We start from the raw sequence: 15,945 nt of genomic DNA, 5'->3' as shown, positions 1-15,945 counted from the left end.
TAAGGGACCAGTCTATGGTCTTTAAAATTGATTATGATTACATCACCCTCGATGTCCTTAGGTCTAGTGCCGACCCACTTACAACGCCTCACCGAAACGATCTCACAATTTAGATGCTTCGGGTGTGGCCTATTTCTCCTCAACCAGTAGATAACCTTATTTTTTAAGTTAGAATGATACTCTGGGTTGCCCACTGGCAGGGGAGGTACACCTGTTAGTACGATGACATAGTTTAGGCATTCAGGTGGTAGGTCGACAGTATTTCTTGGACTTGATCTTAATGTGGGGTCAGAAGTTGTATTACCCAGCGGTTTAGTATTATTGGGGCGTCTGTTTAGGGTCCGTGTGTTCGGGTTAGGGTTATCTTTGATGGTGGTGTTATTAGTTGAGCTAGGTTTTGTGGTTAGTTTAGTGTCTAGCACATGTTTACAAGTCCCATCTATGGGTTTTTTAGTTGTTAAAGAGATACCAGGCGCTACTTTAGGTTGGATAGAGTGTTTGTTAGGCTGTGTTAAATTGTCACTTTCATCCGGTATGTAACAAAGTAAACCCTTCTGCCCTTGAAGAATTTGGTCGAGTTTCTCCCCTAAACTTACAATCCTTTCTGTGAGAGGTAAAATGAGAGCCTTTATAAGAGAATTAATATCATCTAATAACCCTGAATAACTAAGGACAGATATAGGTTTAGGAATCGTGTGCTCCGTTGAGTCCACGCTCCCTTCCTTTAGTGGAGTCGTATGTAGAGTATGCAAAGGATTAGTAAAGGTACTAATTCCACTCTGGGGTGCCTTTTTCCTTCTCCTCTTCCTCGGGGGAGCACCCGAGGGAGTATTAGAACACTTGTTAATAGCCTTGGAAGCTATGTTTTTAGGTGAGTCTATGGGCTTCCCGGCAGGAGTGTTGGAAAGGAGTCGAATTGGTCCAGTTGGGGTAAATATGGGCGAGGGTATATTTATATTGTACAATGGGGCTGGATCATTGAGGGGAGTACATAAGTCTATTGGTTGACTATCCGCTACTTGAGAGGGAATATTGTCCGGGATAGTTATAGGGTCTATCTGATCAGATAGTTTGTTCTGAAAAATGAGGGGAATATCCTCTGTAGAAAGGGAGTCGTTGTCATGTTCAATTGGGTCTGTGAGATCTATTAAAAGACCTGTAGCTACATCCGGGCACGGAAGGGGTCTTTGTTTGAGCAATTCGATAGAGAGACGTCGACCGGCTCTCTTCTCTGCAAGTGTAATGTCCTTATCAACCTCACTTTTAATTTTTGCAAAAAATGTATCCAGGGGTCCTAAGATAGTAGTCCCTGACGTTCCTGGGGCAGGATTTACCTCGGGTGAGGACATCTCCTAACCAGGGCAAATTGAGAACCAAGGAAACAAATACCTCTAAAGCGTATCTATGACAATGGTGACACTACTCTGTCTACGTTATCGCTAATAGCGTGGAAATCTCACACAAAAAGCATATGGCAAAATATACAAAAGATCTATGACACAAGAAATGGGAGGAAAGGGAGTGGGCCCAGCCCGGCCTCCTTTGGCCCCTGACGGCCACAGACGGTCCCGCCCTTGTCCCGGGCTTCTCCCGGGACGCTCCCGCGCGCTCCCGCGCCGCGGGAGAGCTAGCGGCCAGATATAGTGACTGCAGGCAAGGAGGGGGAGGGGTCGGGGAGAGCGGCCCAGGTGATCGTGATCCGGGCTGGCGGGTGCTCCTGGGAATTGGAGTCCCAGTCCAGCACACGCACTCGCTCGCAGCCCCGCCTCACGCACACACCTCCCTAGGTTCCTCCAGCAATGTCCCCCAGCAGCAATCAGGCACCCTTCACGAAGCGGGACCCGCGGAGCGGGTACCGCAAGTAGTGGGTAAAAAAGCAGCAGCACAGTCCCAAGGGAAGTGTCCAAAGCAGCAAAGCGTCCCGCTAGGCGATCCAGGAACTGCAGATTTTAAAGGCTCAAGGGTGGGGGGGAGGGGTCGGGGAGAGCGGCCCAGGTGATCGTGATCCGGGCTGGCGGGTGCTCCTGGGAATTGGAGTCCCAGTCCAGCACACGCACTCGCTCGCAGCCCCGCCTCACGCACACACCTCCCTAGGTTCCTCCAGCAATGTCCCCCAGCAGCAATCAGGCACCCTTCACGAAGCGGGACCCGCGGAGCGGGTACCGCAAGTAGTGGGTAAAAAAGCAGCAGCACAGTCCCAAGGGAAGTGTCCAAAGCAGCAAAGCGTCCCGCTAGGCGATCCAGGAACTGCAGATTTTAAAGGCTCAAGGGTGGGGGGGAGGGGTCGGGGAGAGCGGCCCAGGTGATCGTGATCCGGGCTGGCGGGTGCTCCTGGGAATTGGAGTCCCAGTCCAGCACACGCACTCGCTCGCAGCCCCGCCTCACGCACACACCTCCCTAGGTTCCTCCAGCAATGTCCCCCAGCAGCAATCAGGCACCCTTCACGAAGCGGGACCCGCGGAGCGGGTACCGCAAGTAGTGGGTAAAAAAGCAGCAGCACAGTCCCAAGGGAAGTGTCCAAAGCAGCAAAGCGTCCCGCTAGGCGATCCAGGAACTGCAGATTTTAAAGGCTCAAGGGTGGGGGGGAGGGGTCGGGGAGAGCGGCCCAGGTGATCGTGATCCGGGCTGGCGGGTGCTCCTGGGAATTGGAGTCCCAGTCCAGCACACGCACTCGCTCGCAGCCCCGCCTCACGCACACACCTCCCTAGGTTCCTCCAGCAATGTCCCCCAGCAGCAATCAGGCACCCTTCACGAAGCGGGACCCGCGGAGCGGGTACCGCAAGTAGTGGGTAAAAAAGCAGCAGCACAGTCCCAAGGGAAGTGTCCAAAGCAGCAAAGCGTCCCGCTAGGCGATCCAGGAACTGCAGATTTTAAAGGCTCAAGGGTGGGGGGGAGGGGTCGGGGAGAGCGGCCCAGGTGATCGTGATCCGGGCTGGCGGGTGCTCCTGGGAATTGGAGTCCCAGTCCAGCACACGCACTCGCTCGCAGCCCCGCCTCACGCACACACCTCCCTATGTTCCTCCAGCAATGTCCCCCAGCAGCAATCAGGCACCCTTCACAAAGCGGGACCCGCGGAGCGGGTACCGCAAGTAGTGGGTAAAAAAGCAGCAGCACAGTCCCAAGGGAAGTGTCCAAAGCAGCAAAGCGTCCCGCTAGGCGATCCAGGAACTGCAGATTTTAAAGGCTCAAGGGTGGGGGGGAGGGGTGGGGGAGAGCGGCCCAGGTGATCGTGATCCGGGCTGGCGGGTGCTCCTGGGAATTGGAGTCCCAGTCCAGCACACGCACTCGCTCGCAGCCCCGCCTCACGCACACACCTCCCTAGGTTCCTCCAGCAATGTCCCCCAGCAGCAATCAGGCACCCTTCACGAAGCGGGACCCGCGGAGCGGGTACCGCAAGTAGTGGGTAAAAAAGCAGCAGCACAGTCCCAAGGGAAGTGTCCGAAGCAGCAAAGCTTTTACATCCAGCGCAATCCGGATTTCGCTCGTCCTACAGCACTGAAACAGTACTGGTTGAGGTGGCAGAGACTACACGGGACTGTCTGGACGTAGGCGGGAGGGCGTGCTAATTTTGCTCGACCTCTCGTCCGCATTTGACACGGTGCGCACCCATTGCTTCTGTCTCGGCTGGCCAGAATTGGCATGTCTTGTGCTGTGTGGGGTTGGATTCGCTCTTTTTTGGAAGGGCGATCCGAGCAGATCTGGATTCCACCTCCCTCATCCCTTCCTCAGCCGGTTACAACGGGTGTCCCACAGGGTCCCTCCCTTAGTCCCATCCTTTTTAACATCTATATGACTCCTCCGATATATTTAGCAGAGGAGTTGGGGGCTAAGGTGATGGCCTATGCAGATGATACGCAGCTGCTTTTTACCTGGGCCAAAGGGGCGAACTCAGTATCTCAGGCCCAACATTGTCTCGCATCAACTTTTAAATGGCTGGCGGATGCTCAACTTAAGTGCAATGAAGGGAAATCGGAGATTCTGCTGTTTGGTACTTTTCCCTCAAACTTCAGAGAGCAGCTTTGGCCTCCCGAGTACCCCTGCCCAACCTCTACTGGGTAGCCAGCAAAAAATCTTGGGGTCTGGTTTGATGAAGAATTCTCCTTTGCAGTACATATCAAGAAGCTGGCCTGCTTAACATCTTTTAGAAGATACTTTCCCTTTCTCCCAGCTGCGGCTAGACAAACTATCATATGTGCGCTGATCCTGTCACGGCTGAAATTATGTTAAAGCCCTTTTTGCTGGCATCTCGGGCTACCTGGTCAAGAAGTTACATGAGGTCCAGAACACTGCAGCCACACTGTTATCAGGACTGACCGCTAGAGACAGTGTTCGTAACCAGCTGTGCTTATATCACTGGCTGCCTGTAGCAGCCAGAGTGAAATTTAAACTACTGATCATGGCACATCGCGCGCTACATGGAGGTGGCCCACTCTACCTGCAGAGGCGTGTTGTCTCTTATGTTCCTGCGCGCGCCCTCTGTGCTCCTCGTCCATTTACTTTGCCCAAGTCCCATGTTTCAAGCGTCAGAGGCTGGGGGGCAGCTCCTTCTCAGTTAAAGCAACGGTTGCATGGAATGCTCTTCCTTTGGTCCTGCGTTCGATCTAGGATCTAGCGGCTTTCAAAAAAAAAACTAAAAACGTATCTATTCACCTGATTCATATTGCTATACCCCTATAGTTTCGCGCCGGGACACTCGCGAGTAGCCGTGCGCTTAATAAATTCATATATCATAATATAACAAAGGCGGCAAGCCTTTGAAGCTTCCTCTTGGTGAACCCTTCCTGTTTTGGGGGAGGAGGCTTGGCACCTCGTCCCAGGATGTGCGTTGTTTCAGGCCCCAGAGAGCAGCGGGCTCTCGACCCAGGGGCCCAGAAACATGTCTGGTGGTGGCAGCTGAAAGCAGCCATTCAGCCTGGACAGTAGTGGTAGGTTAGTTTTCAGTGGGCATCTCTAAGATGCCCTCTGTGTGCTATTTTCATTAAATCAGACTCTGGCATCAGTGTGGGTTTAATGTGCTGAGAAGTTTGATACCAAACTTCTCAGCTTTCAGTGTAGCCATTATGGTGCTGTGGAGTTTGTAATGACAACCTCCCAGCACCATATACTCTTTAATGGCAGCACTGCACTTATCTTGCCCAGGAATTAACTTGGGCACTGTAGGGGTACAGGGCTCATACACCTGTACCCTCACCATTGGTATAGTGCACCCAGCTAGAGGGGTGACTGACCTATGCCAGGGCAGTGGGTTGTAGGCATGGCACACAGATGTGTGGCATGTCGACTCGTCACTTTGTTCTGCACCAAAATAAGCAGCCTGCGAAGGTAGTGTGTGAGTGTAATGGACCTCTAAGGGTGGCACAATAAGTGCTGCAGCCCTTAGAGGCCTTCTCTGGTCATAGTGCCCTGGGTACCTGTGGTACCATTTACCAGGGGCTGAGCTGTGGCCAGAGATGCCATTTGGGTTTAGGCTTCAATGCAGTTTTAGGGAAAGAACATAGACCCTGGGTACCTGATTAGTAGGCGCTCAGGGCATTCTCAGTCAAAGCACATCAGCAATTCAGCAAAAAGTGGGGGCAACCATGCAGAAAGAGGGTGCTTTCTCACAGCTAGTAGTTTGGAAGCTCAGACAATCATCCCTCATACTTATTCTCATAGCTTCCACATAGGCAACCTTGGTTCACCACCCTGCTAGAGATCACAGTAGTTCCACACCAAAAGCTGCATCTTAATTCCAGTCTCCTCACTCAGAGCCATGGAGAAATCATACATCCAAATCCCCAGAAACCTAACCTAACGATTTGGTTCCTTAAGTTATAGTTTGGTTATTTACAATTACCACCAGACTGTATGAATATCCTAAAGGAGGCTATGAAACCTACAACTAGGTCAGGTTATGCAGCAAAGTGGAAACAATTTGTTATATACTGTATCAATATCAATCCCCTGGATGCTTCAGTGCAAAACATAATCTGTTCTCTTACACTTACAGCAATCTGGATTAGGTTACACATCCATTCAATTGCATTTAGTAGCAGTAGCTGCATACTTACAAAACAGACAACACTTATCTCTATTCAGAGGACCAGTGATTAAAGCCTTTATGAAACAACTAAAAAGAGTACTAGAACCAAGAGCTCCACCTGCACCAGTATGGAACTTAAACATAGTCCTTACGAGGCTAATGGGTCCACCTTTTAAACCAATGCACAAGTGTTAACTACAATTTCTCTAATGGAAGGTTGCCTTTCTTATTGCAATCACTTCTTTAAGGAGAGTTGGTGAACTCCAGGTACTTACTATACAAGAGCCTTTCTTTCAACTTCACAAAGACTAAGTGGTTCTTCAAACCAATCCTAAATTTCTTCCTAAAGTAGTTTCTGCTTTTCACATTAATCAGTTGAATTACCCTTGTTCTTTCCTCAACCTGATTCTGTACCAGAACAAACTCTACACACACTAGATGTTAGAAGAGCTCTACTATATTATGTGGAAAGAAGAAAGATTTTCGGCAGACACAACAGCTCTTTGGTGCTTTTTCACCACCACACAAAGCCAATCCCATTTCTAAATCGGGCATTGCAAGATTGTTCGTGAAATGTATCCAAACATGTTATCTGAAAGCGTAAAGAACCTTTACACTACCCCCTAGAGCATTATTTATTTATTTAATTTCTAAAGCGCGCTTTCACCTAGAAGGCATCCTGGCGCTGGCAGACTCATAACAGAGGGGGGTCAAGACTGATGACAATCTAGAGCTTCGGGAATAGCCATGTTTTTACACTCTTCCTGAATAGAAGGAGGTCAGAGGTTTGTCTAAGCTCAGCCGGATGGGCATTCCACAGTTTGGCTGCAGCCACACCAAATGATCTTCTTCCTGCTTTGGCTTTCTTAAACCTTGGTATCCTCCCCAATCTAGCCGAGGAGGATCGAAGGTTACGGACCGGCGCATGCCTCGCGAGCTTCCTTTGCAAAAGAGCAGAGCCCGACCCATGGAGGGCTTTAAAGACCAAGCAGAGAGACTTGAACTGGACTCTGTTTCAACGTGCATTCCACCTGCAAAATAGGGGCTACTATGGCTTTCTTAGGAAATATTCCCCTACCTAACATCTGTAAGGCAGCAACATTTTCTACACCTTACACATTAACCGAACACCGTTGTGTAGATGTGTTGGCTAACGTAGGCCAGCTAGTATTTATAACACTTTTTCAAATAACTACAATAGTTACAGGTTAGCCACCGCTTTGGGAGTTTACTGATGTATAGTCAATGCAAAGCATGTGATCTACAGCTCACATGCCTCGAACGGATAATGTTACTTACCCAGTAAGCATGTGTTCTTGGCAAGTAGAGCTGTAGATTCACATGCGCACACCCGCTTCCCCGGGTACTTTATACCTGTTGCAGTTTTCTTACTTTACATGCATATGCATGGACACATCTATTCTACCTTTACTAGCTCCATTCTCACCCTCTGTGGGTAAAACAATCTCACAATAGAGTCGATGCCCATGCGCACTATCACTAAAAGGAGGAGTGACCTACCTCGTGACTGGAAAGACCTCTTCGAAGAAAAATATCTTGCAAACATCCGGACCCAACACTAGACGGCAGGAGATTGCAAAGCATGTGAATCTACAAGTGTGGAGTTGGTTTTGTATGAGATCTTGAAAAACTTCAAATATCTACAAACTGCTTTACTTACCTTTTCTCTAGGAAATGTCCCAGTGTGATATCTAGGCATATCTCACTGAGCAGAAAAAAGTAATCCATAAAGTATTCAAAAAAGTAATCAAAAGTAATCAAACCGTAATTTCCACTATAATGAAAATATTTACTAACCTGTAAGTCTTTTTTCGTTCAGATTGCTTGTATTGTTCAATCTTCCTTGAAAAGTACCATTTATACTTACCTGTACTAGGCTTGCTTGGTTCTAGAAAAGAAATACAACTAAATATTATTTTTATACAAATCAAATTGCTGAGTTCAGTCTTTGAGTGTGTGACATCATTTGTTGCCTGAGTGTGTACAACAAATGCTTTGCACTGCCCTCTGATACTGCCTTACTGCACACCCACACTACCACAAATAGAAAGTAAGGTACTATCTACTTTTACCTCTGCCTACCTCTGGGGTTCCACACGACTCTGTGCACACTATACCTCATTTTGGTTTAGTATATACAGAGCCAGCTTTCTACACAGTTCTCAACATTCAGTAAAGCCATCAAGAAGCTGTGGAGTTTGTAATAAAAAAAACGCCCAGCCCATGCTCCAGTGCATTTACAATGTCTGTGAATGGACACAGACACTATAGGGGCATACTGCTCATGCAGCTATGGTATAGTGCACCTTCAGTCAACAATAGAGGGGACTGTGGGGCTTTTTATTGAGGTCCAGCATAAGTGCCCGGTCAGATACTACTATCTAAAGGTATGCTGTTCCTCTTGTAATGGTGCCTAGAGAATAAAAGTCAGTAGACCAACCACCATCGTTCGTAATAACAAACTTGGTGGTGTCTGACGTGAGAAGAGGAACTCCTTCTTTCGGAACTAGGGTCCTCACATACCCAGCAAGCTAGGTGTCATGCTTCATCATATGGACCTGCTCCTCTTTGGGTTGGCGCTGTTAGTGCACCTTGCCATAGGGCTGTGAAGCCTGCTAGAGGGGTGACTTACCTATGCCACAGTCAGTGTTTGTGGACACAGGGAAGTGTGCCATGTCGATTTTAAGGTATTGTCTGCACCAAAACGGTCTGTAATGGTAGTATATGTGTGTTAGGTGAGGGGTCTTGGCTGGTGGCACATTACATGCTGCAGCTCTTAGAAATCACCTCTAGTCACAAGGACCTTGATACCCGGGGTTTACCTTTTACAAGGAACTTGTGTGGGCCATAGGTGCACCAATTGTGGATACAAAGGTACAGTTTTAGAAAGGAACACAGGCACTGGGAACCTGATTAGCAGGAACCCAGTGCACATTCCGTCAAAGTGCAACCGCTATCAGGAAAAATGTGGGGGCGGGGGTAACCATGCAAAAAGGGGGACTTTCCTACAAGTGTGGGGGGCGGGTTATTTATCCGGTGGACCTAGGAACACCCCAAGAAACCCTCAAAGGGTCATCTGTGTTAAGTCTCAGGCTGTACTATGACTGCAGCCATTGCAATGTTCATGGGGACGGATGGAGAGAAAGAAGAGGAAAGTGAGTGAGTGTCTCCCTTACCTACTGTTATCAAATGCCCACGATGGTACACTCCTACTCAGAGACCTTCAACAAAGAGACTGCTATCAGTTGCTGAAGCAGTTTGCTGGACTGTTCTCACTAACCCCAGGTCTGACTACTTGGTTTACCCATAATATGGACCGCTGTGACCGCTTGATTGTCAGACCAGGTCAAGGCTAGCATTAAGGCTGAGATTGTCAAGAACTATGCTACTTATGTACCGAAGCGCTACGTATTCACTATTGGACTTTGTTATTCCTACCACGTGTTGCAGTAGAATCAGATAGTAAAAGCTGACTGTACCTTGGCACTATCATTTGGTCCCCTGTATGCCGTCCCAGTTGGTGAAATGAACTCTGTAAGATGCACCATATGGACTTCTGACAAACTCAAACATCAAGCTCAGTTAGATAAATCAACACCCCACTGTCTACGTCTTGCTTTTAATCCCTGCCTCCCAACAACATGTGTTGACAAAGCCTGTAAATTATTAACCTCATTAAAGTTAAAATGTCTGTATGACCTATATCCCAGTGACTTCTTTATATCGATCGATAGAATACAAATACAAGCTGACCACACACCATTGGACAGTTTTAAAAAAAAAAATTTTTTTATTTTTTTTATAGTACTCCTAGGGAATAAGTTAAGACAGAAGCACGAAGTACCCTGTTCTGTCTTCCACCACCAAACATTTTGCTCTTCGAAGGGAATTCTCTCACTCAGTCTACCAAGAAACTTATATCTCAAATATACAGTATGATGCAAAGAAAGGCATGTTTGTACAGTTCAAAAATGTAAAGGGTGGACTCACTGATGAGCAGTGGGCCTTCTGTTGTATACAGACAGGCAGCCTCGTGCCTAATTACAAACTTAGGTTAATACATTTTACATTTCTTTACAGTGTACACTATACTCCAGAGTCCCAACATAAATTAGGGCTGTGAGCAGAGCAGATTCTAAATGCGCCGATGTGGAATAATGGGTGCTGAGTTTCTAAGTTTAGCATGGCACGGCCAGTGGTTGAAAAGATCCAAAAACAAAATCTGGTCGGAAACACTACAGGAACTTTCCGACATAACTAACTGTAGCATTCAATTATCTCCTTATGTGAGACTGCTAGGGCTATGTGAAAGACCCATTCCCCACAGGAAACTGTGTGCACTCTTTGCTACTAGTGAAACGAAGAATTGCGATTCAATCACGGCTAAATCACATTTGGGCCCTTTGAAGGATTTGACAGCAAGGATAAGACTTTATGGACACCCCAGACAATACTTCTGGATCTTTGCTAAATACTCCCAGATACTTCAACGTCTGATGAAATCCATTGTAGGGGGAATCAGTCTGCCTAGGTCTATATGGAGAACAGGATGTGTTAGGGGATTTCAGAACGTCCAAGAGCATACATGTGACTACTATAACAAAAAAGAAATCTGGAAGAGCTGGGCAATATAGTCAATGTAAATTGGTGGTGCACACAGGCATATCATCGCACCCTAAAGTTGGGTGGATGATATGATAAAACTAAAAAGAAAATGTTACCTGACAGTAGCAATTTTCCCTATATATTAAGAAATCCATTTTTAATTCTTAACTAGTTACTCCTTCTCTGCGTCTTTTTTATAAATTAACGCAGGGGTCCCTAACATTAGAGCATGGGTAAGAACACAATACTTGCATTTCCAATTTATTTTTAAAGATGGGTATGGAAATGTGTTCTTTGATCTTCCAGTACTTCCAAAATAGGTGACACTATCAACATGATCAACAGATACAGGTAAGCAGTTTTCCATTCTGACCTGTTGCTTACTTAAAATCATAAATTTCTTGCCAACGCATGATTGTGAATGATGCATCAATTTGACATGAGAACATTGTGTGCTTAAATTAATGTTTTTAAGCATCTGTGCATGAGCGACACTTTGTTATAACCTGTGATTTACCATGGTTGTTTTTAATTAGGTATCTCAGACGGTGGGTGCAATGTCTTTCTCTTTGCCTCATGAGTGGGATAACAGAACTGCATACATTCAATCTCCTTTTTCACCAGGACGTAACTGCATTCCTCTCCATGGTTTGTATTTAACTTCAATTCTATGAAATGTATTGCTTATGTACATAATTGGTGAGAGTGGTTACCTTATGGCAGTGGTTTACGCTTTTGTGTGACTGGTTTTGCGGTCTGTTAAGCAAACACATGTAGGGTATCTTGCTGAGAAACTCTGCATGGGCACCAGATGGCTTCCTAATTTATCCCCTGTTAAAATCAAAAGCCTCCTCTACTCCATTATCCTTTTTGAGTACATAAGATTACCACTGGCAAACTTAGTGCTTCATGTGTAAGAGGGGTAAGGTGCAGGGCCCAAAGCTTTTCTTGAGAGCCTGTCGGCGTTGCAGAATGCACTGGTTGCTGAACACTAAGTCTGCTGTCTCTTGATTCCACTTAATGTCCATTTCAACCACATCCCTACTCTCTCTCTGTTGCAGGTTCGTTTCCCATCCCTGCTTTCTCCCTTTATCACTGTTTTATATCTTTCTCTAAATCGTACCTTCTCCAGTTGTCTCTTGTTATTGATCAAAGTCGGCGGATAAAAAATAAGTCCTGGTCTCTACAAATCAGCGCAGGGACCGCACCTGCAACTCTTTGGGGGGAGGGGATAGTAAGATAAATATATATATATATATATATATATATATATATATATATATATATATATACACTGAAAAAACCATAGGTTATAGACCATATATAGTTGTGAATTAGCATTTACAAAACCTTATTTTACTCACACAAAACCATTGAAATTCACATATATGGTTAGTTGCACTAACTATATATCGCGCACCCGCAATCCACTGCTGATCATGTCACATATTACATCATTCATGACATGGTCAGTGACATCACTGATGACATCTCAAATGACATCACTGATGACATCACGGATATCTCAAATGACATCACTGATGACATCACTGATGACATCTCAAATGACATCACTGATGACATCTCAAATGACATCACTGATGACATCACTGATGACATCTCATTTGACATTACTGATCACATCACTGATGACATCATTCATGTGATAATACGATGAACCTCTTCAGACTCTAATATAACCTTAGATACACTCACAGACTGTCACTCATCCATGGAGTTACTGACACACCTAGTCAGTCATGCAAAGAATCAATCACACCTCCATTTCCTCAACTATACAGTTATACACACCTTACTTATTAAAACATATACTAACACATATTTACTCTCTTATACAATCCCTGATACAAGTTCACAATGATCCATACAGCCACTCACACATTCACTGGCTCTTATGCACAGTTATTTATATATGTCAACTCTCACATGTACTGTGTTTTACATATGTATTTACTTTGACATGTAGCACTGAGATATCCATTCACTCCCCAATACACTCATGCACACAGTCAACCGCCCATACAGCTGTTTCCACATGCACTTTTGAACTTTTGAACCCATACATCTAGTGAATCAACTGCTCACACATCTATGCACAGTCATACACCTCCCAGCCACCCACACACACACTCAGTCTCCCATACAAACACTTGGGCAACCAATCAATAACCCATATAGTTACTCATATAGCTACTGATCAACACATGCAGCAGTTTACAGAACAACAGACATAATGATGCACAAATTAAGACAGTTTAGTCACTAACCCATGCACTCAGTGAGACACATTTAATCACTCACTCATACAGTCAGTCATGCACCTACTAAATCCTTCATCCACTTATACATCCACTCATTCTTCAATATATAAGACCTATTTTAACTTTACAGAAACATAGTCACTGGATGTTGTCATCAGTGATTTCATCAGTGATGTCATTTGAGATGTCATCAGTGATGTCATCAGTGATGTCATTTGAGATGTCATCAGTGATGTCATCAGTGATGTCACTGACCATGTCATGAATGATGTAATATGTGACATGATCAGCAGTGGATTGCGGGTGCGCGATATATAGTTAGTGCAACTAACCATATATGTGAATTTCAATGGTTTTGTGTGAGTAAAATAAGGTTTTGTAAATGCTAATTCCTAACTATATATGGTCTATAACCTATGGTTTTTTCAGTGAATTTTCAAGGTTTTGTAAATGCTAATTCCTAACTATATATGGTCTATAACCTATGGTTTTTTCAGTGAATTTCAATGGTTTTTTAATAGCAAATATCAAAAGCTGTAAAATGTATTCTTCTTTTAAAGGAAAAATATATTTTATATGTATTTATTATAATTTTTTTATGCATATAAATTTTTTGAGGGAACGGATTTATCAACTATCATGCTGAAGAAGAGTGTGGGGGAAAAAAACCAAAGAGGAGGACTAAGAGGAAAGAACAATCAGTTCAAAAATACAATTGCTTTAAAGCATGAAGTGCTTTTCCACACATTTACATTTAAATAACCCATATTAGAACATACAAAATATCTACAGAGGAGACGGTGTATATTGAATTTTAGACTCTTCATTGGTACCTACATGTTGGTACTTACATCACCCACACAACACAACAGCTCACTGGTTAGAGGAGGCAGATCCGGACGCTGAGATCAGACCCGGGACCAGGGTTCAATTCCCGACGCGGCAGGGTCTTGAGCCCAAAATGTCCACGGACTCGGTAATTCTCGCTTCGGTGACTACTCGAATCACAGGTTCACACTCTGCAACTCTGGGCAATAGCTTGCTTAATCTCCACTACGGCCCCCCGCGGCGGGATGCCTGGCTTTCACCTTGGGGATACCCAGTAGGGCCTATCTCACAGGGAAAAACCAGGACGGGTTCCCAATGCAAAGCGCTTTGAGACCTGGCGGTGATATTGCGCTATATAAAAACCCATCCATCCATCCATCCTATTCAGAGCTACCCTACCTCAAAGCACTCTAAAATATTATTTTAATATTTCCCTTGGTTTTCCCCTTGTTACGCTTTCCGGAACGCTACCCGGTGCGCGGACCGGGCGCTAACCGTGCGAAAATGTGAAAAAAAAAGGTTTTCTTGTTTACATATATGGGCCTCCTCAGCCACCCTCAGAAAACTTAGGGGGTCAGGATATGTCTCCCGTGCCCCCTTATACCCATTCCCAACATTGTTTATCCTCCATCTTGTGACAAAATTCGTCCGAAACACAAGATGGCAGACTCCCGTTACGCTACCGGTGAGCTACCCGGTTCGCGTACCGGGTAGCGCTTCCACCGCGAAAAATCGAGAAAAAAAATTATTTTATTTTTTTGCCCCGCGGGGCCCTTTAATAGCCCACACATCAATCCTAGGGGTCAGGAGGGGTCTACCTTGCCCCCTTTCATTCATTTCCCCCTTCATTTATTTCCACCTCTTGTCTCTCGATCCTACCGAGAGACAAGATGGCGGCCGCTCCGGACTGTTTAGAATGTTGACGGTCACCGGAGAGCCAATCCGCTTCTCCTCGCGAAGTTCCGTTACGCGTCTGGTACGCGAACCGGGGCGCTAACCGGGACGCTGTCACAGATATATATATTTTTTTGAACGTTAATTTCTCAAAATCCACTGGAGCACATATCTTGAGACCTAGCAAAGGCACATCGGGCAAACAGTCTCTACAATTTTGCCAAGTTTCATAGAAATCCATTCAGCCGTTCGAGCTAAAAGTGAGTCCAACCGCCCTATGAAAAACTCAATGTTAAAAACACGTTTTGGGACCCCCCTTTTTCTCGGCCCCCGCTTGACGAAACCCCCCCAAACTTTCAGGGGACGCTCAGAAACAAAATGTGCCATTTTCCTGAAAATTTCAGCCAATTCCGTCCATCAACGCCAAAGTTATTCAACATAGAATTTTCAGAAATCCCTATTCAAAAAAATCCTAACTATATATACCAACTGGCGACCGCCAGTAGGTAATATATATATATATATATATATATATATATATATATATATATATATATATATATATATATATATATATAATAAGACACACTCTTTTCCCCAACACGGGCGCTGCTTCGTAGGTGCGTCGCTCCTGCAGTTGAGCCCAGCCGCTTTGTATTCCAACAACGTTTTCTTCCCAAAAAGAAAACTCGGAGCCGCAAACACCAACCAAACTCTTCGATCAAGTTTCAATTAATTTATTCTTAAATCCATTTCAATTTTGGCCCAGACATAACCAACGCGTTTCGATAGCCTCCGCTATCTTGATCACGGTTAAATTGTTACTGTGTTCTTGTGTGTTTAAAAATACATTTTTTTGAAAAAAATCAGGTGACAGTGGGAACCCCTCCCAAACAGGAAAACACATGATATGGCAACTTCCTGAGTCCAGGTACAGTGACTTAGGAATTCTGGGCAATGTAGTTCATACTCAGTTTGTGAATTGCATTCATTTCTTGCTGTTGATACCTTTCAACATATACTCATTATTTTACCATATACTCGTTTAACATTGCTCACATATTTAGGTAAACATAAATCTTGCCCTCCAGTGGGCCAACATTATTTGATGCCGTCATGTGTTCAAAAATAGTCCCTTTTGATTGAATTTTTGTTAATGTGCACCTCCTTCCAGTCCGTAAGGGGTCGCTATTGACATATCACGTTGTGTGTAATTTTTTACAAAGTTACTCATACCCTCCAGTGGGTTGACTGAAAATTTCTAAGAATTAATTTGTGATAGTCCTATTGTTT

General features: G+C 45.1%; 1 protein-coding gene across 2 annotated transcripts in view; it reads left to right on the top strand.

Annotated features, from left to right (window-relative positions):
• KDM5B (lysine demethylase 5B) overlaps window positions 1–15,945 on the top strand; it is an 877,335-nt gene that overhangs the window by 742,730 nt on the left and 118,660 nt on the right. For both annotated transcript variants that reach the window (XM_078644101.1, XM_078644102.1), the window contains one exon: window positions 11,185–11,296. In XM_078644101.1, coding sequence (XP_078500227.1) covers window positions 11,185–11,296 — 112 coding nt within the window. The remainder of the gene's footprint in view (window positions 1–11,184; window positions 11,297–15,945) is intronic.

Source organism: Lissotriton helveticus, chromosome 5_1, assembly GCF_964261635.1.
Source record: "Lissotriton helveticus chromosome 5_1, aLisHel1.1, whole genome shotgun sequence".
Lineage (NCBI taxonomy): Eukaryota > Metazoa > Chordata > Amphibia > Caudata > Salamandridae > Lissotriton > Lissotriton helveticus.
Note: the sequence above shows the minus strand (reverse complement) of the source record. Positions and strands in the feature narration are given on the sequence as shown.